This window comes from Macaca fascicularis, chromosome 18 (assembly GCF_037993035.2).
Source record: "Macaca fascicularis isolate 582-1 chromosome 18, T2T-MFA8v1.1".
Classification (NCBI taxonomy): domain Eukaryota; kingdom Metazoa; phylum Chordata; class Mammalia; order Primates; family Cercopithecidae; genus Macaca; species Macaca fascicularis.
This window is the reverse complement of record NC_088392.1, coordinates 71,311,808-71,336,201: the sequence shown is the minus strand read 5'-3', so window position 1 is coordinate 71,336,201 and position 24,394 is coordinate 71,311,808. Positions and strand designations below refer to the sequence as shown.

Sequence of the window (24,394 nt, the reverse complement as noted above, 5' to 3'; positions counted from 1 at the left end):
GGTTGCAGTAAGCCGAGATCACACCATTGCACTCCAGCCCTCCAGCCTGGGCAACAAGAGCAAAACTCCATCTCCAAAAAAAAAAAAGAAAAAATTAGGTGCAGTGAGCTGCAATCACACCACTGCACTCCAGCCTAGGCAACAGAGCAAGACACCATCTCCAAAAAAGACAAGAGGCCAGAGGTGATGGCTCATGCCTGTAACCCCAACACTTTGGGAGGCCAAGGAGGGCGGATCATGAGGTCAGGAGTTCGAGACCAGCCTGGCCAACATAGTGAAACACCATCTCCACTAAAAATACAAAAAAATTAGCCAGGTGTGGTGGTGGGCACCTGTAATCCCAGCTACTTGGGAGGTTGAGGCAAGGAGAATCGCTTTAACCTGGCAGGCAGAGGTTGCAGTGAGCTGACATCGTGCCACTGCACTCCAGCCCGGGCAAGTGTAAGATCCCATTGAAAATGAAAGAAAGAAGAGGGGAGAGGGGAGAGGGGAGAGAAAAGAGGAGAGGGGAGGGAAGGGGAAGGGAGGGAAGGGGAAGGGAGGGGAGGGGAGGGGAGGGGAGGGGAGGGGAGGGGAGGGGAGGGGAGGGGAGGGGAGGGGAGGGGAGGGGAGAAGAAAAGAGAAAAAATCAAAGTGATTCAAGAAAAATTCCCAGAAAACAAAACAGAGATTTCCAGACTGAAAGGGTCTATGAGGTACATGGCTGGATGATACTAGATAAAAACAGGCCCACACTAAATCATACAATTGAATATTTCAGAAACTGGGATTCCCTAAACACTTGAGGATTAGGGAACAGAGAACATTTTGGGGGAGGAGGGGCCATAAGCCAAGGGTCAGGAATCAGGACAGTTTTAGACTTTACCAGCAACAATGAAAAGTAGAAAACAATGTCTTCAAAATTCAGAAGGAATATGATTATCAAGCAGACTTATAAAGCTATTTAAAAATCAAGATGGGCCAGGTGTGGTGGCTCACATCTGTAATCCCGGCACTTTGGGAGGCTGAAGCGGGTAGATCATCAGACGTTATGAGATCAAGACCAGACTAGTCAACGTGGCGAAACCTTGTCTTTACTAAAAATACAAAAAGCCAGGCACGGTGGAGGGCACCTGTAATTCCAGCTACTTGGGAGACTGAGGCAGGAGAATCACTTGAACCCAGGAAGCGGAGGTTGCAGTGAGCCGAGATTGTGCCACTGCACTCCAGCCTGGGTGACAGAATGAGACCCCAACTCAAAGTAAGTAAGAACAAAACAAAACAAAACAAAACAAAACAAAATAAAATAATAAAATAAAATCGAAATGGTTACCCAATTGTTCAAACATCTTTTACTGGCTTATCTCTCTTTTCTTTTTGGATTTAAAATGCCATCTTTAGCATATATAATTATATATTACTGTTTTGCTTACCTTTAACAGAAAACTTAATTGCTTTAGATGGTAGCGGTCTTCCTGCATAAGTGTCTGCATTACTTTCATTCAATACAACTTGTAATTTCAAGGTATAATTCCCCAACTTCTGAAAGTTTTCTGGATAAATTAAGAAGAAATTAAAAATCAAGTCAACACAATACCAACGTATTTTTTAACATTCAGAATAAGAACTCACCCATTTTTTTAAACCAGTAAGGCCATTTTCCTCCATGTTGACTAATATGCGAAATAATCTCTTTATTTCCACTTGAAGCTTAATAAAAGAAAAAAGAAACAATACTGTCTTGAGAAATTTAACATAAAACATGAAACATGCAATGTCACATTGGCACCAAATACCTATTTGCTGTATTTTAAAACCTGCTTTGAAGCTTCAAAAGATCTAACACTATCCTATGAAAATGAACAGCAATAATAAGTTAACTCTTCAATTCATTAAAATCTCTTTATTTCAAGTCTTTACTTGTAAACTCTTTCACTTTATTTAAAATTACTATTTAAAGAGAAAGGAAGACAACACAATAGACAAATAACACAACCTCTCCAAAAAATTCCTTATTTATTGCCCACTCTAGATTTATATAATGCAAATATTCAAAAACCCAAAATTTTTTAAAAGGCAATTCATGAACAAAACCGAAATGTTTATCAAGTAGGTAACATGACCACACAGACCAAAAACAGGGAGAGAGAGAAAAGTAGTCAACCTTACCCACCTGAAAACAGTACAATAGTGTATTCAAACTGTGAACTTTTATCTAAGAAGGAACACAGGAGTTCAACATAAAAGCATAACAGGCCCAGTGTGGTAGCTCATGCCTGTAACCACAGCACTCTGGAAGGCTGAGGCCAAGAATTTGAGACCAGCCTGGGCAATATAGTGATGGCTTGTCTCTATAAATATTTAAAAATTAGCCGGGCATGGTCCGGCTAATTAGTCCCAGCTACCTGAGAGGCTGAGATGGGAGGACTGCGTGAGCCCAGGAGGTCAAGACCGCAGTGAGCTATGAAGGTACCAGTCTGGGCAACAGAGCAAGACCTTGTCTCAAAAAAAAAAAGCAAAAGAAACTTTGGATACTTTGAACACTTCAGTAGGCAACAGCACTGCATGTCCCATGAAAAACTGGGAGTGAATCCTCCGTGTGAGAAGGGGAGAGAGCAACTGAAGCCAGTGGGAGCTCCTTGGCCCTACCAAGCACTGGATCTGACTTGGAGAGCACTGGGGAGAGTGGGAAGTGCTCCACTCATACTCCTAGACCCAGTGGGTGCAAATAGAAGGAGGCCATTCCCAATCCTAAGTCACAGGGGGCTGCACAGAAACCTGCCAGCCAGCATAGGTGGCAGTCACTCGTATGGAGAATCTCCAGACTAAGATTTGCGATCTGTTACTGAGGAGAGCAGCCTCCACAACCAGAATTGAGAGGCAAGCGTAACATGGGCCCCAGCCATGGGTAAGAGAATTGGGAGCCCCCGCTTTGCAGAGCCAGACTGGGAGGGGTATGGCCTGGAGCCTGGTTTTTGTCCCTGGCAGAAAGTTTTGCAGCCTGAGGCAGATTCACAATCTGAGGACAGACTGCCTGGGACTTGGCTGGCTATTTCAGCTTGCTGCCAATAGCAGACGGTAGGAGGGAACTCAACCAGGTCAAAACTATAGAGAACCAGGTCCCACTATCACCTGCCAGGTTGTAGAGCCCTAGCAACCCCACTTTCCCCGTGCTGGATCTTTGGCAAGGCATTGGTTGCTCTGCTCCTCCCTGGAGCATTGCTTCAGGGGCCTGAGAACTACCTTGCAACCCCTGCAAGGGCTGGTGCTTGTGTCCACTGTTGAGGTGGCCAAAATGCAGGATTCTCCGGCCCAGCCCTGCCTAGCTCTGTCCTCCCCAGCTGCCTCAGGGGCAGAGCACAGGACTGGGACCCCTGGAAGTTACACAGCCCAGTTCATCATCTAGGACATCAGAGTACTTCTGGTTAACAAAGGTAACCCATAAATGCTACTACAACAGCTGCATCCAGCTCTTACCTTCTAGCACCACATACTGGACAGGAGGCCAACCTGCACAGCCCATTAAAACATCTGCTAAAACAATCGTGCAGTGCTCAGGAAGGAGACAAGCTCTGCCACCACCTCTACTACCACAATTGCCCATACCACTGCAGCTACACAGGAAGTCCTGAGACTGCCCACCCGCCCGATACATTACTACAATAGCCAGCATTGCAGAAAGCCACCACGCTAAGGCTATTTATAAACAAGGAAATCATACGTAACTTATGTCACTGAATACACCCAAGAAGCAAAGTCAAAAGAATCTATTAAACATACATCACAGACACATTGTCAAGGAAAAAATAAGTCCTGCCCCAACAAAAGTAAATTCAAAAATAAAAATAAGCAACTACTACTCCAGATGCAAAGGAAATGAGCCCAATACAGAAAATATTTTTTAAAAAGGTGCTATGACAGTTCCAAAGCAACACAGTAATTCTCTAACAATGGATCCTAACCAAAAAGAAATCTTTGAAATATTAAATAAAAAATTCAAAATACTGATTATTTTATTTCTTGAGATATGGTCTTGCTCTATTGCCCAGGGTGAATTTCAGTGGCACAATTATAGCTCACTGCAGTCTCATGGGCTCAAGTGATCCTCCCACCTCAGCCTCCTAAATGGCTGGGACTACAGGTCTGCACTGCCATGCCCACTTGTTAAATTAAAAAAAAAATAATTTTTAGAGTGAGTGTCTCACTGTTTTGTCCAGGATGGTCTTGAACTCCTGACATCAAGCTATCTTCCCACTTCAGCCTCCCGGGATTACAGGCATCAGCCACCATGCCCAGCTAAAATACTGATTTTTAAAGAAGCTCTATGAGATACAGGAGATATCTGAAAACTAATATAAAGTAATAAGAAAATGAAATTCAGGATATGAACAAGAAATTTACCAAAGGCAGAGTTTTTTATTTTTTAAAAAAGGAACTTCTGGAATAAAAAAATTCATGGAAGGAATTGCAAAATACAGTTGAAAGCAAACAATGGACTAGACCAAGCAGGAGAATCTCAAAATGTGAAGATAAATCTGTTGAATTAATCAATCAGACAAAATAAAGAAAAAAGAATTGTAAAAAATGATCAAAGCCTTCTCGAAGTATGGGTCAATGTAAAATAGTCAAACCAACAAAATCCTAGGTAATCCCAAGGGAAAAGAAAAAGCAAAAACTTTAGAAAACCTATTTGAGGAGGCCGGGCGCGGTGGCTCACGCCTGTAATCCCGGCACTTTGGGAGGCCAAGGCGGGTGGATCACGAGGTCAGGAGATCGAGGCCATCCTGGCTAACACGCTAACATGGTGAAACACCGTCTCTATTAAAAAATACAAAAAATTAGCCAGGCGTGGTGGCGGGCACCTGTAGTCCCAGCTACTCAGGAGGCTGAGACAGAAGAATGGCGTGAACCCAGGAGGCAGAGCTTGCAGTGAGCCGAGATCGCACCACTGCACTCCAGCCTGGGCAACAGAGCAAGACTCCGTCTCAAAAAAAAAAAAAAAAAGAAAAAGAAAAAAAAGAAAACCTATTTGAGGAAATAATTGTCGAGGAAAACTTCCCTTGTCTAGCAAGAGATCTATACATCCAAAGAATCAGAGGCTCAAAGAACACCAGGCAAAAACACTGCAAGAAAGGCCTCACTACAATATATAGAAATTTGACTGCCTAAGGTCAATGTGAAGGAAAATATCCTAAAATCAGCAAGAGAAAAAGCATTCAGTCACCAGTAACGGAAAATCCATTAGACTAACAGTGGATTTCACAGCAGGTACCTTACAAGCTTAGTAGAGACTGGGATTTTATTTTTTCTGTTTTTTACAATCCTGCTCCATCTGTAGGATTCTGTTTTCAAAGTGCTGGGGGTGGGGAGCAGGAGGACTGTCAACCACAAATTTTGTGTCCTGCTAGAATAAGCTTCATAAATGGAGGCAAAATAAAGTCTTTCCCAGAGAAGCAAACCCTGAAGAAATTCACCACCCCTAAACCAGATCTACAACAAACACTCAAAGGAGTTCTAAACATGGAAACAAATGGTCAATACTAGCCATCATAAAAACAAGAGAGTATAAAATTCACAGGTCTTATAAAATAATTATACAAGGCAGGAAGAGAAAAAAATCAAATAGCAACACAACAGAATTCCACCAAACCACAAAGACAGAAAGGAGGGAAAAAAAGAAAGAATCTACAAAGCAACTGGATAACAACATTATGATAGGAGCAAAACCTCACATATAAATACTAACCTTGAATGTAAATCGATTACATGCTCTACCTAAAAGATACAGACTGGCAGTAATGGATTTTTTAAAATGAACCAACTAAATGCTACTTACAATAAACTCATGTTACTCATAAAGACAATTATAGACTGAAGGTGTGGAAACAGCTATTCCATATAAACAGAAACCAAAAGTGAGCAAGAGTAGCTGATATCAAATAAAATAAACTATAAATCAACAACAGTTAAAAAAAAAAAACATTAGGCCGGGCGCGGTGGCTCAAGCCTGTAATCCCAGCACTTTGGGAGGCCGAGACGGGTGGATCACGAGGTCAGGAGATCGAGACCATCCTGGCTAATACGGTGAAACCCCGTCTCTACTAAAAAATAGAAAAAACTAGCCAGGCGAGGTGGCGGGCGCCTGTAGTCCCAGCTACTCGGGAGGCTGAGGCAGGAGAATGGTGGGAACCCGGGAGGCGGAGCTTGCAGTGAGCTGAGATCCGGCCACTGCAGTCCAGCCGGGGTGACAGAGCGAGACTCCGTCTCAAAAAAAAAAAAAAACAAACAAAAACAAAAACAAAAACATTATATAATGTTAAAGGGATCAACTCAACATGAAGATACAATTCTAAATATATATGTACCAAATACCAGTGCCCAAATTCATAAAACATATATTACTAGACCTAAGAAGACACAGAAAGCAACACAACAATGACGGACGGATTCAACACCCTACTGATAGCACTAGATGGATCATGGAGACAGAAAACCAATAAAGAAACATTGGATTTAAACTGGCCTTTAGACCAAATGGACCTAAGCAAACATTTACACAACATTCTACCCAACAATATGCAGAATATACATTATTCTGCAGAACATACATTCTTCTCATCAGCAAATGGAACATTCTCCAAGACAGGTCATACATCAGGCCACAAAACAAATCTCAATACATTTTGAAAAATCAAAATCATATCAAGTAACTTCTTGAACCATCGTGGAATAAAACTAGAAATCAATTCCAAGAGAAACTCTCAAAACTATAAAATACTTGGATCAAACAGCTTGCTCTTAAATAACCTTTATGTCAACGATAAAATTGATATGAAAATTTAAAATACATATACGTATTTTGAGATGGAGTCTCACTCTGTTGCCAGGCTGGAGTGCAGTGGTGCAATCTCAGCTCACTGCAGCCTCTGTCTCCCAGGTTCAAGTGATTCTCCTGCCTCAGCCACCCGAGTAGCCGAAATTACAGGTGCACATTACCACACCCGGCCAATTTTTGTACTTCTTAGTAGAGATGGGGTTTCACCATGTTGGCCAGGCCAGTTTATGATGTATCTTAAAGAAAGCATGCCTATATTTGCCTTTTACTGCTGGATTTCCCAACTTATACCAATAGAGAAAGAAATATGTTCTAGAAACATCTTCTCAATATTTGCTTTAAAAAAGGGTGCAATTATAAATCAGACAGCAAATCACCATGAGAAGTTCTCTAAAAAGACCCAAGCAACTTTCTGATTTTTGAAGCATTTATTCAACAAATATTTAATTACCTCCTATATACAAAGTACTAGAAAAAGGGTAAAGAAAACAAAGTCATTGCTTTCCTGGAGTTTTTAATCTTGTAGAGCAAGGGGACTGGCAAACTACTGGACTGCCAATGGCTGCATTCATCTACGACAACAGACTTACGTAATCATAAGAAACAACTTACGGCCCTCTAAGCCTAAGTATTTATTTACTACCTGATGCTTTCCAAATAGTTTGCCACCCCTGTCCTAGAGGGGAAAGACACATTTAAGGAACAAAATTTGGTCTAGAGTTGGGAAAACTGGGGTTTGATGAGAACCAAAAGAAAACAGTTGCGGTTAGAGGTATGGTGAGTGAGGACGAGATCAAGTTGGAGCGAGAGGAAGGGCCAGATCATGCGTGGAGTATTGCAGAGCTATGACTAGTTTCCTAGGCCACTAAAGATGAAATAATATAAAACAGAGTGATATACACAGTTCTGCAATTCAAAAAAAATCACTTTGGGGTAAAATGAAAATGAGCTGGAGCAGTGCAAGAGTGAATTCAAGAGGACTTTTCATTGAGGCAGCTACTACATGGTTACAATGAGAGACCATGATGACTTGGACTTGAACGGGCAGAATGAAGATATACAGTTGCCTGCTGGTTTACGCAGAAGACTGGTTCCAGGATTCCATATGTATACCAAAATCTGCACATACAACTCCTGTGGTTGGCCCTGCAGAACCTGCATATATGAAGAGTTGGCCTCTGTTTATGTGGGTTTCAAATCCCACAAAAATGTATTTTCAATCTGCATTTGGTCCACATGTAAGTGGACCTGCACAGTTGAAACCCATGTTGTTCAACAGTCAACTGTACTTTAGTGTGATACTTGGTGATAGATTGGTTACAAGGGATTAAGAAATAAATGGAAACACCAATCCTTTTCAAACTCTTCCAAAAAATTAAAGAGGAGAGAACACGTCCTAACTCACTCATTTTTTGAGGTCAACATTATCTGATACCAAAGCCGGACAGAGACATCAAAAAAAAAAACAGAAACTACAGACCAAAATCCCTTATGAATATTGATGCAAAAATTCTCAACAATATGCTAGCAAGCCAAATTGAGCACAATTTTAAAAGAACTCACCTTAGTCTATTTAGTGTTGCTGTAAAGGAATACCTGAGGCTGAATAATTTATAAGAAAAGGATGTTTATTTGGTTCACAATTCTGCTGGCTGGAAGACTAGGCATCTGGATGAAAGCCCAAGGCTGCTTAGCTGCTTCCACTCATAGTGGAAGGTGAAGTGGAGCCAGTGTATGCAGACATCATATGGCAAAAGAAAAGTAAGGGAGGTGCCAGGCTCTTTTTAACAACCAGCTCTCATGGGAAATAACAGAGTAAGAACTCACTCAATAAGCCCTTCATGAGAGATCTGAACCTATGACTCCAAAACCTCCCATTAGGTCCCACCTCCAACACTAGGGATCAAGACAAATATCCAAACTATACACAATAACCAAGTGAGTTTTATTCTTGGAATGCAAGGATGGCTCAACAAATAAAAAACAATCAAGGCTATGTGCAGTGGCTCGTGCCTCTAATTCTAGCACTTTGGGAGACTGAGGCAAGAGGTCATTTGAGGCCAGGAGTTTGAGACCAGCCTGGGCAGCATAGTAGACCCTGTCTCCACCACAAAAAAAAAAAAAAAAAAGAGAGAGCCATGATGGCTCAGGCCAGCCGTCCTGGTGCATAAGGAGGCGAGGCTACGCGCTTGAGGCCAACCTGGGCAACATTTAAAAAAAAACTCTCATCCACTGATAAAAAGAAAAAAAAAAACTAGCTAGGTACAATGAGCATGCCTGTAGTCCTAGTTACTAAGGAGGCTGACGTGGGAGAACCACTTGAGCCCAGGAGTTCGAGAATGCAGTAAGCCACAATTGTGCCACTTCATTCCAGCCTGGGTGACAGAGTGAGACCCTATCTCAAAAAACAAAAACCAACCAATCAATGCAATACATCACTTTGAGAGAATAAAGGAAAAAACCTACATAATTATCTGGACTGATGCAGAGAAACATTTGGGAAAACAATACTCTCTCATGATAAAAACACTACACAAGGAATAGAAACTTCTTCAACATGATAAAGGCCTCATATAAGACCCACAGTTAACATCACATATACTCAACTGTGAAAGACTTAAAGCTTTTCCTCTAACATCAGCAATAGGACATGGATTCTCATTTTAGTCACTTCTTTTTTTATTTTTTTTGAGGCGGAGTCTCGCTCTGTCGCCCAGGCTAGAGTGCAGTGGCCGGATCTCAGCTCACTGCAAGCTCCGCCTCCCGGATTCACGCCATTCTCCTGCCTCAGCCTCTCGAGTAGCTGGGACTACAGGCGCCCACCACCTCGCCCGGCTAGTTTTTTGTATTTTTTAGTAGAGACGGGGTTTCACCGTGTTAGCCAGGATGGTCTCGATCTCCTGACCTTGTGATCCACCCGTCTCGGCCTCCCAAAATGCTGGGATTACAGGTTTGAGCCACCGTGCCCAGCCCATTTTAGTCACTTCTATTCAACATAGTATTTGAAATCCTAGCCAGGCCAATTAGGCAAGAAAAAGAAATAAAAGGCATCTACTTTGGAAAACAGTAAGCTATTTCCGTTCATAAATGACATGTTCATATATGTGAAAAACCTAAATAATCCATTAAAAAACCCTGGTATAGCTATTAAACTCAGCAAAGTTACACATACAAAACCATGTTCACAGACTGAACGACTTACAATTTTTAAGGTAAAAATAACACTCAAAATGATCTGCATATTCACTGTAATCCCTACCAGGATCTTAATGGTGTTTTTTGCAGAAATAGAAAAACGCATCCTACATTCATAGGTAATCTCCATAGACCCAAATAGCCAAAACAATCTTAAAAAACAAGAATAAAGTAGGAGCACTCACACCTCCTGATTTTAAAACTTACAAAGCTACAGTAATCAAAACAGTGCAGCATGGGCATATGAAGAGTCATATAGACCTAGGGAACAGGGAGCCCAGAAATAAACTCTCACATATGTGGACAACTGACTTTCAACAAGTGGGCCAAAACAGTTCAATAGAGAACGTATAGTCTTTGACAAATGGTACTGGAAAAACTGGGTATCGGCAGGCAAAAGAAGTTTTCCATATGAAAAGAAGTTAACCATATGCAAAAGTTAAGGTCAAATGGATCAAAGTAGTAACCATAGAGCTAAAACTGTAAAATTTGTAAGGAAAAAACATTCAGGAAAAGCTTCATAACACTGAATTTAGCAACAATCTCTTGGATAAGACACCAAAAGCACAGGCAACAAAAGAAAAAAGAGACTAATTGTTTTTCAAAATTGAAAACTTTTGTGCATCACAATTACCATCAACAAAGTGAAAAAGCAACCCACAGAGTGGAAGAAAATATCTGTAAATCATTTATCTGATAAGGGATTAATATCCAGGATTATAAAGAACTCCTACAACTCAACAACAACAAAATTAAAAAATGGCCAAAGGACCTGAATAGACCTCTGTCCAAAGAAGATATACGGATGGCAATAAGCCCACAAAAAGATGCTCAAAATCACTGAATATTGGGGAAATGCAAATCAAAACCACAATAATCTTTAGTAGGAAAAAGGGGAAAAGAAAAACCACAGTAAGATACCCCTTCATATCTGTTAGGATGGCTATTAACCGCCCCCCACAAAAAAACCCACAGGAAATAACAAGTGTGGGTGACATGGAGAAACTGGAATGTACAGTTGGGCGACCACTGTGGAAAACAGTATGGTAGTTTCTCAATAAATTAAATAATAATATGACCCAGGAAGTCCACTTTTGGGAATACATCTAAAACGAACAAAAGCAGGGACTCAAAGGACTATTTGTACACCAATGTTCACAGGAGCATTCTTCACAATAGACCACAGGTGAAAGTAACCTGAGTATCCATCAAACAAATGGATAAACAAAATATGGTATATATATACACAAGGGAATATTATTCAACCTTAAAAAGGAATGGGAATTCTGACACACTATGCTAAGTGAAACAGGTCAGACACAAAGGACAAATATAATTCCATTTTTATGAGGTACCTAAAATAGTCAAATTCAGACATAGAAAGTTAAAAAGTAGTTATCAGGGCAGGGAGAAAGGAGTGAAGAGTTATTACTATAGAGTTTCAGTTTGAAATGTTGAAAAAATGCTTTAGATGGACAGTGGTAATGGTTGCACAACAATATGAATGTACTTAATGCCACTTGATAAATTTTATGTTAATATGTGTTATTTTTATATATATATATCTACACAAAATTATTAAAAATAGAGGCAGGGACCGGCCTAACCAATATGATGAAACCCCATCTCTACTAAAAATACAAAAATTAGCTGGGAGTGGTGGCATGCACCTGTAATCCCAGCTACTCGGGAGGCTGAGAGAGGAGAATTGCTTGAACTCAGGAGGCGGAGGTTGCAATGAGCCTAAATCATGCATTTGCATTCTTGCTTGGGCAACAAGAACGAGGCTGTGTCTCAAAAAAAAAAAAAAAAAAAACAGAAGTAGGAAGGTCATGGAAGGTGCTGCACTGCTGGCTTTGAAGATGAAGGAATGAGAGTGGCTTCTGTGTGATTTATTTATTTTATTTATTTTATTTTTTAGAGACAGGCTGTTACTTTACCACCCAGGTTGGAGTGCAGTGGCGTGATTATAGCTCACTGTGGCCTCAAACTCCTGAGCTCAAGCAGTTCTCCTGCCTCAGCCTTCCGACTAGCTGGGACTACATAGGCTCGTGCCACCAAGCCCAGCTGAGAGTAACTTCGAAAAGGCAGAAAAGGCAAGGCTCACCTAGAACCTCCAGGAAAAAATGCAGTCCTGAAGACACTTTAATTTTAGCCCAGTGAAACCTGTTTTGGACGACGACTAATTCTGTAATTATTACTATAATATTAGAACTGTAATAATACATATAAGCTTATGTAAATTCCTACTGCAAATTCTTCTACATATACGTATCATACCTTTACTTTAGCCCACAGTTACCTACATGAAAAAATTCAAGATAAAGTATTTTTTAAAAACCTTAGAAAAATATCCACCAAGAAAATGAGCTATTCATAACATTACTGAAATTCCTAACTTCAATAAAATTTGCTGTGGCTATCAGATTGCTAGGTCTTCAATAATTACATGAAGATGTTTAATTTGATATTATTTTTAAAAACAATACTAAAGACCCAAATTAGTTTGTATACTTACAATGTAAAATAACTTTGAGCTCAACCAGGAGTTTTTTTGACCCTCCGTGGCTTGTTCCTGGAAGCTTTTGCATTGCTTCCCCTTTTTTATTCAATATTTCAATTCTTAATGCACCTATGAGTCAAAAATTAAAAGTATCTTAATTACACCCAAAAATTTGCTGAATCTGCCAAATCTTCCCATTGCATTTTACTATCTCATGAGCTTTTACATACTGGAAATGCAAGACAAAAGAAAAGCACACTTTTTGGTATTAGAAAAATAAACATACCAATAGGGGTTCCAGCAGGCCTAATCTCATTAGGCAATAATTCATCTCCTTCAGGCCAAGTTACTGACAATCTATCAGGGAGCCTGTTATGAAACCAGTATATTAATGTTCCACAAACTTTGTTAATTATGGTCTTAATTAAAAACATACAAGTTATTAGAAACTTAAATATTTATTGCTGATCTATTTTAAAAGGTTAAATCTGGAATTATTTATGATTAATCATCTAAAAAAGTTTTTCCTCCCTAACCATTCCTGTGGCTACTGGAAAAAAAAAAACCTTTTAGAATGAAAAGCCAGAAACTGTTAAATTTTTATGATTTTTTTTCCTACTTGTTTATAGTACAAGTTACCTTTAGAAGACAGGATAACCCCTAAGAATCAAAATTCAGTAAGAATCAAAATGATTGCATCATTAGCTATACAAGAAGAAAAGCCACTTTCTACTTCCTTTTTCTTCTTTATAACTCATTGATAAGGTTTGGCTCTGTGTCCCCATCCAAATATCTCAAATTCTAATCCCCAGGTGTCAAGGGAGGGACCTGGTGGCAGGTGACTGGATCACAGGAATGGTTTCCCCCATGCTGTTCTCTTGATAGTGAGTTCTCAGGAGAGCTGATGATTTTTAAAGTGTTTGGCAGTCCCCCCCTTCCCTCTTTCTCTTCTGCCACCCATGTAAGACATGGCTTGCTTCCCTTTCCCCTTATGCCATGATTATAAGTTTCCTGAGGCCTTCCCAGCCATGCACGACTGAGTCAATTAAACCTTCTTTCTTTATAAATTACCCAGTCTCAGGTAGTATCTTTACAGCGTGTGAAAACGAACTAACACACGCATCTTTACCTCTCAGCATATATTGTAATATTCTAGTTGTAGGCCAAACTGAGTTTTTTAAAAACATGTTAACCATAGTGCCTATAAGAGTGACACTTTAGATATATGATTTCCTTTTTTGTCTACAAAACAAATGCAGGTTTCTGTTTGTATAACTAGACCTCTTAATCTTTTTTAACAAGAAGTTCATCTCAATAGGTACAATATCTAAGACTACAAATGCCCTAACAGCAGAGTAAATGACATACTCCAAAATACTTAACAGCACAATTCTTTTCAATTTTTCTTATTTTTGTCATGCATCTTGAAGTGTGACTTACCTTGCCATTTCATCTTCTACATATTTTTTAACAGCTTTCTCAGCAACTGTCCTATCCAGCTTTGCAATTGGCACAGTTCTTACTTCATCATATAGTGCCTGAGGTTCCTGAATAAATAAATTTACCAACATTTCAAAGAAAACTATTTAAATCTAGCTATAAGAAAAACAAATACCCATTTGTTTCTTCCAAAGAAATATATTTTATCCTAATTAAGTACATAAATAACAGTAGCTATTCTTACATTATACCATAGTGTTTGTTTATATTTTTTACATATCCTCTGTAGTCCTAACATATCAAATATTAACAAGAAAGCATGGTATAGGGAAAAAACCCACTCCAGTTTTGTAGTTACTCATTCCTGAGACAGAATTCTGGCTCCAATGTTTACTAGTTAGTGGGCCCTAGAGGAAATATGACTTTATAAAATTAATGTGGTAACTAGTTATAATATATATATGTTTACAAAAACTGAGCATATGTTAAATTGTACAGATTACTAAAAACATCAACTATGACACATAAAAATTCACACAAAAACTACAACCACTTTATCCAATGTAAAACTAGTCACAGACAAAATATACTGTATCTTAACAATTACGCAAGAGTAATTTCAGTATTATTACTTGCTGTCTTACCACTGCAATTTGAACCTCTCCTCCAGTAGCATATACTTCTCCATCATGATCGCCATAAAGAAAAAATCTTACTATGCTTCCATAAAAGAGAGGAAGTGTCTTGATTGTCTTGACCTAATATTGTTTTTTAAAAACAAAAGCTTCAGTATTAAGATTTACTAAGAGAAACAGCCTTAATAATAATTTCACATAACTTCTTTATTACAAAGTAAAAAACCTTGATAACTATCATTAGAAAAACTAATGAAAACCGCATTCTAATATTCAAATAAAATTGTATTTTTGAAGTTCTGTACTTAACAAATTGTTGTAAAAATACCGCAACTTCTTTATACAAATGTGTTAGAATTAAGCATGTATCTTACAAGTCCATAATTCCTTCAAATTCAATTATAATGAATGCCAACGTACCTGAAACCTTTTTTCCCCCATAAAATTCTGCTCTCAGACGATGAACAGCAATTCATAAACTCGACAAGTTAACATTATTTTTCAAACACATCAGTTCAAAACTTGCGTATCATATTTCTTCTTCTTACTTGGCTTAAAAAATCTAAGGCAAATTTCCACTACTCCAATTCAGAAATTCCTAACAAGGACTACAAGAGTTTATCCACAACCTACCTTTCCTGCCCCATTTCTAAACTATTTCTCTTCACACATACAACAGGCAGCAGGACAACCCACCTCTTCTTACTACTTGTTTTTCTGCACTTACCTGTGCACATCTCTATGCTCAGATTATCTTCTAGAAAGCACTTTACTCCATCACCACTGAGCATTTGACTAAAATGATCACTCCTTTCTTCTTGTAACTCTTCACTTGGCTCCAGGGATGTCATATTCTGCTGGTTTCCTTCTATCTCACCAGCTCATCCCTGTCAGTCTCCTCTGACAGCTCCTCCTTTTCATTCTAACCACTAAATGTTGGGAAAGCTCCAGGCTCAATCCTTTTATCTCTTTAGCTATACTCACCAAGTATAGGTGATCTCATCCAATTCTATAGCTTTAAATGTACAATGGTGTCTCTAATTTATGGAGAGAACAGACAGCCTTCTACCTTGTAATTATCATCTGTGTAAACCTCAGCCTCTACCCCTTTCAAGGTCCACACAAATGCTACTTCTTTTCTATACATGTGATTTTGCATATGTTTTAAATTAAATTAAATATTATTTTAAAAAATGACAATAAGTTATACCTACCAGCTGTCCTGCTTTGTATATCTTTCCATCCCATTCTATTGCTGCATATGTTGCCCAGGGACCTTGCTTTTTAGAAGGAAGATCAGGACGTGTAATTATTCCCTTAAAAAGCGTAAATTTTATTTGTTTATCATACTTTTCATGACAATCCTTCAGCCACAAAGCAAATTCTCTGTCAATTTTCATCCGCTGTTCCTGTAGAATTTTAAATGTTTTATGAAATATAGCTACTGGTAAACAAATATAACCATAAACATTTGTCATTCATTTTATTTTTTCCTTTCATATACTCCAATTCAGAAAATCTAATAAAAAATTAAATATTCTGCTGGATCCTTCCCCTGTACACATTTAGGATATTTCAAACAAATGCATTACCAAAGAAGAAAAATTTGGTATCATTCTTAGAATCAAGGTGTCCGTGGTCAATATCAACAATAAAACCTTCCTTTCCACCTTTAACTCCTAGGATACACTAAAAACTGATGAACCCTTACTGCCTGGGAGGACAACTAGCTAGCTCCACAAAAGGGATGAGTGGAGGCCTTCTAACTGTAAACCACATTCTCAATGGGACAATAAAAATCTCACTGTGTATCAAGTACTTTATAAACGTGAATACAATATACAAACAGACAGATAGTAAATCTGCAGTAGTAAAATTTCACTGGGGAAAACAATTGAGAAAAAGATGCCAAAAAAGACTCCTTATGAAGGTGATAATGAAAAAAGGTTGAGAAACACTGCTATGCAAAATGTACTTCTTTTTAATTTTCTCTTTTATCTATATAGCCTATTCAAAAAAACTCATAATAGAAAGTCAAGTGTATTCTAACAATACTTAAGAAGATGTGTTTTTGCCAACCATTCTTCACCCTTTTAGGAGAGAATAAGAAATCTCTGTTCAAGCATAAGGTGTTATACACTTGTTTGATGCCTGCCTCTAGGACAATGAGGAGGTAAAGACAATCTCCCAATTACATGCTTTCACAGAGGACAGTCTGTAAAGTTACAGAACTCCATTCCTTCTTACGTACCTTACACCATAAAATACCATTTCCAAAGGAAAGTAAGGCAAAATTAAAAATAATTTCAGCCTAAGTTTTTGAAGCTTACTGTCAAGAAGGATACTTAGTTATTAATAAATTTGATTTTTTTTTAAGTTATACGAATGAAAAAGAAATATATATACATGGTGAAGACTCAGAGGTCCAAAATGGTATACTGTTTCCAGGAAATGGCTGCCGCCCTTACTCCTATACCTAGGTTCCAACTCTTTCCCAAATCAGCAAATCATTGTCAGTTTGCCAGCTGACGTGGAGATTAAATTATTAACTAGGAACCAGAAAATCTGACTACCAAAATGTTAAACTGCCCCTTCTAAAACTCTCAGGATGGATTCACTATCAACCAAATTACCAGATGCTTTAATTCCAGACACTCAATAACAGTCAAAGTACAATTCACTAGGCATGTCAAGTTAATCTAGGGGAAGAGTATGCAGACATTCATTTTATAATATTCTTTCAACTTTTCTGTGTATTTGAACATTTCTTTTCCTCCTCCTTCTTTTTTTCCCAAATAGGGCGTCTCACTGTATTGCTCACACTGGTCTTAAACTCCTGGCCTCAAGCCATCCTCCTGCCTCAGCCTCTCAAGTAGCCAGGATTACAGGTGTGAACCGTTATGTGCAGCTTGAATGTTTCAAAATTAGAACATACATATTTTAAAAGTACAGTGTAACAAAGGAATAGAATTAACTTATTCTGGATAGCTTTTGAAAAGACCCACTGCTCAATAAATGTTGGATAACTAACACCGTATTATAAATGAATTGTAAGTGTATAATAAAGGAGTAGTAACTCATTTTGATAAGGCCTTTCTCAGTGCATAATTCTTAAAAAGCGTCCTAATCTTCTATGATTCAGAATCTTTATAAGAGCAAAATTAATTTCAACATCTTACAGGAAGACTGACTACAAACACTATGTACTATGCACTGTATTTATTGCCCAGCAATAAATTGATAATAAAATCATCTATTTCCTGGCAATTCGACATTAAACTATCGAAACAGTATCACGTAAAAGTCTCTGAGGTCTGTGCACAGAATACAAGTACACTATATGGTAGTTTCACTCAACTTTTTAACAAATTTCAAAGTGAAATCATTCTTCTTGTATCAACCAATGCATGTATTTTAATACCAATCAATCTCAAACCACCTTTTAGCTCAAAGTACTTCACAGTTTTACCCCATTTTTACCTTCAAGACTAGCTAAAAATCGCACAATTAGGTTATTCATGTACAAATATAGCCCTTAAAGCAAATACAATTGTTCATAAACGTTCTCATCAAGATGCTTCTGTGGCTTCTACTATGTCAAGGGCTAGATATTAAGATCTTAGCTGGGTGCAGTGGCTCAAGCCTGTAATCCCAGCATTTTGGGAGACCAAGGCAGGTGGATCACCTGAGGTCAGGAGTTTGAGACCAGCCTGGCCAACATAGTGAAACCCCATCTCTACTAAAAACACAAAAATTAGCCAGGCGTGGTGGCACATTCCTGTAGTCGCAGCTATTTGGGAGGCTGAGGCAGGAGAACAGCTTGAACCTGGGAGACAGAGGTTGCAGTGAGCCAAGACTGAGCCACTGCAATCCAGCCTGGACAACAGAGTGAAACTCCTATCTTTAAAAAAAAAAAAAAAAAAAAAAAAAAAAACCTAATGAAGATATGTAAATTCTAGCCAAACCTAGTCTAATTAGCTTAAAATTTTTTAGTTATGTGAACATTTGACTGCTCATAAAAAATTTATACATCATAGTCTTTTGATGCAAAATATCAACAAAAGCCTACACTGCTAGTGTCTTCTTTTACTTAAAAATAAAACATTTGCAAATATTCACAACTTTATATTTAAAAATCATACCTGTCCATTTAAAATCCTTGTAAAAAGGGTGTTCTTATCTTTCAATTTTAGCTCAAGATCCATAAACGTCAGTTTATTTGTGCTGACCTGGAATTTGTCATTAGTGAATAATGCACCAGATATTCTATTGTAGCATTCAATTGGTGCAAGCCCTCTCTTCTTAGGAGGAGTACACCAGTCAAAGCTTGAACAGAACAAAATGTTAGTTAGTAAAAAAAATTAAGTGGTAAAAATATAATTTCAGCAAAAATCAAACTTACTCTTCAACTGATGTATATGGTATTAATCGTCCATTCCAAAAACATTCAAAAATAGGCCTTTTCCCTCTAGCTGCTTTCTCAAGTATGAAACAATCATCATCATCATCTTCATCTTTTAATTCTAGATCAAAAGGGCAAATGGAACAAAATGTTTATTGCCAAAATGTGAGAAATAATGAAACAAACACATATGATCTTTCAAATTGCATTCTATAAAACCTAAAGGTAGTTTTATACTCTGTTTGCCCACAAAAAGGCAGGTTTACAAAGTGGTTCCACATTACGAATGGTGTTTGTCATTTAAAAGTCAGTAATTACTTATATATGAACTAATGTACTAGCTGCTGGGCCTGTCATCTTTAAACCTATTCATGAGGCTAAAAGAGTCTTACATCCAAAAAGATTATCCCCTGTAACAAAATCCCTCCTTCCTACAAATATAGGAGCTTAAATCCTGTATCTAAAATAGTTTCACAATTTTATCAGAACTAGCATGTTCACATGAAAATCACCTGAGAAATCTGACATCTAACAGCAGCGAGTTTACCTAGTTTGAACAAATTAGTGAATGATGCTAAAATTAAGCTTACTTTTTAGAAATTATTTCATTTTCAGATTTAACTAAGCATGGAAAATGTACACAGAACTGTAAGATATATTACTATGCATCGAGAGCATTAATTAGCACAATTTTCTATAATCTTATGTTTATTAGCAACACACTCTCGTGTATCCAGATAAATTAGGATTAAACAACATGATCCTGACATATTAACATCTCAGCTACCCTGGCATTAGTTCACGCACCTAAAACAAAACCTTCTCCCTAAAAGCCCTCACAAGAAGTCCCTTATATACAAGGTGCTTTCAATCAAACAAAACCACTTTGCTCTTAGAGAATCCCTCTGATTGATCACTCAACTTACTTGCTCTTCTTTTTAAGGCAGCATTTGAAAAAATTTATATCTTTTTGTCTATTAGCATACAAAAATTGGAAATAGTAAATTTAAGAAGTCAGAGACAGCCAGGCACAGTGGTTTATGCCTGTAATCCTAGCACTTTGGGAGGCTGAGGTGGGAGGATTACCTGAGTTCAGGAGTTTGAGACTACCCTGGGCAACATGACAAAACCTTGTCTCTAATAAAATACAAAAAAATTAGTCTGGCATGGTCGTGGGCACCTGTAGTCCCAGTTACTCAGGAGGTTGATCCATGAGAATTGCTTGAACCTGGGAGGCAGAGATTGCAGTGAGCCTACATTGTGCCACTGCACTCCAGCCTGTGTGGTAACACGAGACTTTTGTCTCCAAAACATAAAAAAAAAGCAAAAATGCCAGTGGAGCCACTCAGTAACAACACATACTGAGCAGGAGCACTTAATAAATAGTGCTGAGCACTATTCTGAGAAGTTGCCCCAGTTTTTAAATTTGATCTTCACAACACCCTTATGAGGTGTGAACTACCCATATCCCAGATAAGGAAACTAAGGTAGGGAGTAGTTTGTCCAACAGAAAGCAGCAAAGATGGGATTCAAATCAGAAAATCTGGCTGCAGACCCTAGAAAACTAACAATGTACTCAGGAAGTATTCTGAAAGAAAAAGTTTAATATTGTTAACCTATCAATTCAATGCAATCCCAATAATCCCACTAGAATTATTATAAGTGAATGTATGAAGCTGATTCCAAAGTTATCTAGAAGAGCAAAAGTATTCTCAAAAAGGAACAATAGTGAAATGTTTTGTCCCAAACATACCAAATTACAAGATAAAGCTACAAGACAGTATCATTACTTATATACAAAAAAATAAATAGTACCTTATAGTAAAGAATCTAGACCTATGTACTTATGGGAACTTTATATTATAAAAGTAATATTATAAAAGTTCTAACTATTGGGTAAATTGTAACATTTAATAACTGGTGCTAAGAAACTGAGTATGAATACCACATAGAAAATAATTGTTAAATCCCTATCTCTCTACTGGGAAAAAAAAAAAAAAAGGGGGGCCGGGTGTGGTGGCTCACGCCTGTAATTCTAGTACTTCGGAAGGCCAAGGCAGGAGGACTATTTCAGGCCAGGATTTCAAGACCAGCCTAGGCAACATGGCAAGACCCCATCACTCAAAAATTTAAATAAATAAAATCCCACCTTACTCTACATACAAAAAAGGAAAACACAGATGCACTGACCATAAAATGACAACAAAATCAAAAAAGCTACAGATTTACATAATCTTGAGGTGTAAAAAGCCTTTCTACAGTAAGACAATATCAGAAAGCAAAAAGAAAAAACTGATAGATATGACTGCATAAAGTGTAAAACTGCAACAAGGATAAAGAGAAGAGAACATATAAACGATTAATATGCATACATATCTAAAAGTTTGGTTTCATAACAGAACTAAAAGAAGAGTTCATTAAAGATGTATTCACCTAGAAACGAACGTACATAAAAATCAGGAATTACAAAAATTACAAATACCTAAAACAACCTAAGACCTGCATAAGAAAAAGTTTTAATATTTATTTTTCTAACCTGAATAGCCCAACTGATAATCATTTAGAAAAACAAATTGCTGTCCCAAATCACAACTTCGTATTTTATAACTAAGATAACAGATTAACATACTTGATGGAAAGCATGGATCATCAGGGTAGGTTTCTCTATCATATAAGAATGGATGATAACGGATAATCCCTTCCACTACACCATCTCCTTCAACATGAGCTTTGAATTCAAAACTGTCAGCTGCTGTGTTTACATACAACGTCTGCATGTCGTCTTGTATTTCCCTTAGGTTGACAATCTTAGGTACCTTCCCTTTTTCAAACATAGAAATCTAAAATAAAAATGAAACAAAAATAATTAAATTCCATGGTAACTTTACTTTTGTTCTCAGCTATGATTCAACAATAGAATAAGCAAAAATTCTGTTTATTTGTACAAGTAATAATCTGGCTTAATGAAATATATATATTTATATATGAGTTAAACAGCTTTAAGTAGCATCTCGATAAGGAATATACTACTAAAAAATATAAGCAAAGAAACAGCAAATCAGAGCTGAAGGACAGAAAAGTCACAATAATTCAAGGTTTCTTGCTAGAGGTAGGAAGTGGGACAACATTGTACGTGAAATTCTAACATGTGGGTTAGGGTATTGAGAATCCAATACTCAAATGCTCTGTGCCACTAAATCTTGTCACCATCATACAACTTCTACAAACAAAAGGAAAGCTACGTTATCTCCCTTTTCCTCCATGCTTCAAGAGATGATTGATGTTCAGTAACAATGCATAGCTCTACAGAAGAGAGACAAAAAAAGATAAACCAAGTACTACAGTAAATAAAGGTTCAAGAAAAATACATCTAGGAAAAATCTCTTTAGTTGGATATCAAACAATCAAAGTAGTTTGGTAAAAAACAAGGAGAGAAGTTGTCTAATTATCGAGTGTTTTTTATTAGCCCAAGTCATTTAGAACTGGAACAAATATCTCATAATTTTTAATATTTTAAGATGGATTTTTCTCTTACTTCAATATCAATATTGTTGAAAGGTTCAACTTCTTTTGATGTTCGTATTTCATTTCCTTTTGGGCCATGAATATAGTAATGATAAATATGCCTAAAAGAGAGAAGAATAATTTTATACTTTTAATTCACATAAAATTATAGTTAATGTAATCTTCTATCAAAAAATTTTAACACTATTTACTAGGTATCAAGCACTTTATTAAGCATTTTTAAACACATATTCCATTTAATGGTAAAAACAATTGAGATGCAGGTATTATTGCGTCTCATTTTACAGATATAGACCCTGGGGTACAAGGAGTGTATGTAAGTTATCTGACATCACAGAATAGAGTTAGGGAGCTGTGGGCTTCAACTCAGGTCTTCCCAACTTTAAAGACCATATACACCACTTCCAAGAGGAATAATTCATCAAATAAATATAAATTAGACAGCAAGAGTCTATAATGCTACTTGCCAGGTACACTCCAGAAAGGACTCAATTATCGGGGGTAAACTGAATTCGATATCTAATGTCAATATGAGAATATCATTCTAGAACAGCAGTCCCCCACCTTTTTTGCACCAAAACCAGTTTCATGGAAGACAATTTTTCCAGGGATGGGAGTTGAAGGGGGGTGATTTGGGATGAAAATCTTCCACCTCAGCTCAACAGGCATTAGAGTCTCATAAGGAGCACGCAATACCTCACAAGCACAGTTCACATTAGGGTTCATGCTCCTATGAGAAATCTAGTGCTGCCACTGATCTGACAGAAGGCGGAGCCAGGAGGTAATGCTCACTGGGGCCCACCACTCACTGTGGGGCCGGGTTCCTAAAAGGCCACAGATGGGTACCAGTTCACAACCCGGGCGTTGGGAACCCCCATTCTAGAACATTCATCTCTCCTCTCCTATAGCACTGAGACAATCTTATCCTAATATTCCAAAAACAAAACTACTAAGTTTGACATCATCTCACTGAAAACCAACACTCTGGAAATCAACACCTCTTTATTTTTTAAGAAAAGGTTTAAAAAGATTATATTTTGGTAATGTTGTTCAGGATTATAAAATACCATGTCTTTATTCGCAAAATAGAAATTTGCAATATTTCTTCATAATCATTCTTTATTAGAGCAAGAGTATATTTAAATTATGTGTTAACGTACACTGAGTTCCTTCAATAAAAAGAAACTATAAAATAGCTAATAAAATAAGTACTTGAAGAAAACTGCAAAGTCCTATTTAAATACCTTGGGTAACAGGGATAATAAACAGAAATATTCAACAAGAAAAAAGGTATTCCTAAAATCAAATTTATTTTCCCATAAAAAAATTTTTAAAATTCTCTTAGCATATAATTATGTATAAAATTGAGACTCTCAAATTAAGAGCAACAGTCTTTTGGGTAAATGTAAAAAGATGCATTTTTAAAATATGAATTTTGAGCAGATGTACCCATTTTGCAAGTCTCAGTAATTCAGACTAATGCAAATCAGGGAAACAATACAGTAAATCGTACGTACCACATAGCTATAAAAAAAAAATTTGGGGGCCAGGCGCGGTGGCTCACGCCTGTAATCGCAGCACTTTGGGAGGCCGAGACAGGCAGATCATGAGGTCAGGAGATCGAGACCATCCTGGCTAACACGCTGAAACCCCGTCTCTACTAAAAATACAAAAATTAGCCAGGCGCGGTGGCAGGCACCTGTAGTCCCAGCCACACGGGAGGCTGAGGCAGGAGAATGGCATGAACCCAGGAGGCAGGGCGTGCAGTGAGTGGAGATCATGCCACTGCACTACAGCCTGGGCGACAGAGTGAGACTCCGTCTAAAAAAAAAAAAAAAAAAAAATTTTAGGCCAGGCACAGGGGCTCACGCCTGTAATCC

The 24,394-nt window shown here is 37.8% G+C and overlaps 1 protein-coding gene across 4 annotated transcripts in view; it reads right to left on the bottom strand.

Annotated features, from left to right (window-relative positions):
• The window catches only part of SMCHD1 (structural maintenance of chromosomes flexible hinge domain containing 1), a 150,783-nt gene that overhangs the window by 87,022 nt on the left and 39,367 nt on the right, over positions 1–24,394 (bottom strand). For all 4 annotated transcript variants that reach the window (XR_012427283.1, XM_005587086.5, XM_045377732.3 and 1 more), the window contains exons 9-19: positions 22,525–22,615; positions 21,619–21,829; positions 18,990–19,110; positions 18,730–18,913; positions 15,802–15,996; positions 14,597–14,710; positions 13,953–14,059; positions 12,799–12,881; positions 12,528–12,641; positions 1,612–1,689; positions 1,413–1,532 (exon numbers count right to left, since the gene is read on the bottom strand). Coding sequence is in view for 3 of the 4 variants with exons in the window: in XM_005587086.5 (XP_005587143.2) it covers positions 1,413–1,532; positions 1,612–1,689; positions 12,528–12,641; positions 12,799–12,881; positions 13,953–14,059; positions 14,597–14,710; positions 15,802–15,996; positions 18,730–18,913; positions 18,990–19,110; positions 21,619–21,829; positions 22,525–22,615 (1,418 nt within the window). In the remaining variant the exon portion in view is untranslated. The remainder of the gene's footprint in view (positions 1–1,412; positions 1,533–1,611; positions 1,690–12,527; positions 12,642–12,798; positions 12,882–13,952; positions 14,060–14,596; positions 14,711–15,801; positions 15,997–18,729; positions 18,914–18,989; positions 19,111–21,618; positions 21,830–22,524; positions 22,616–24,394) is intronic.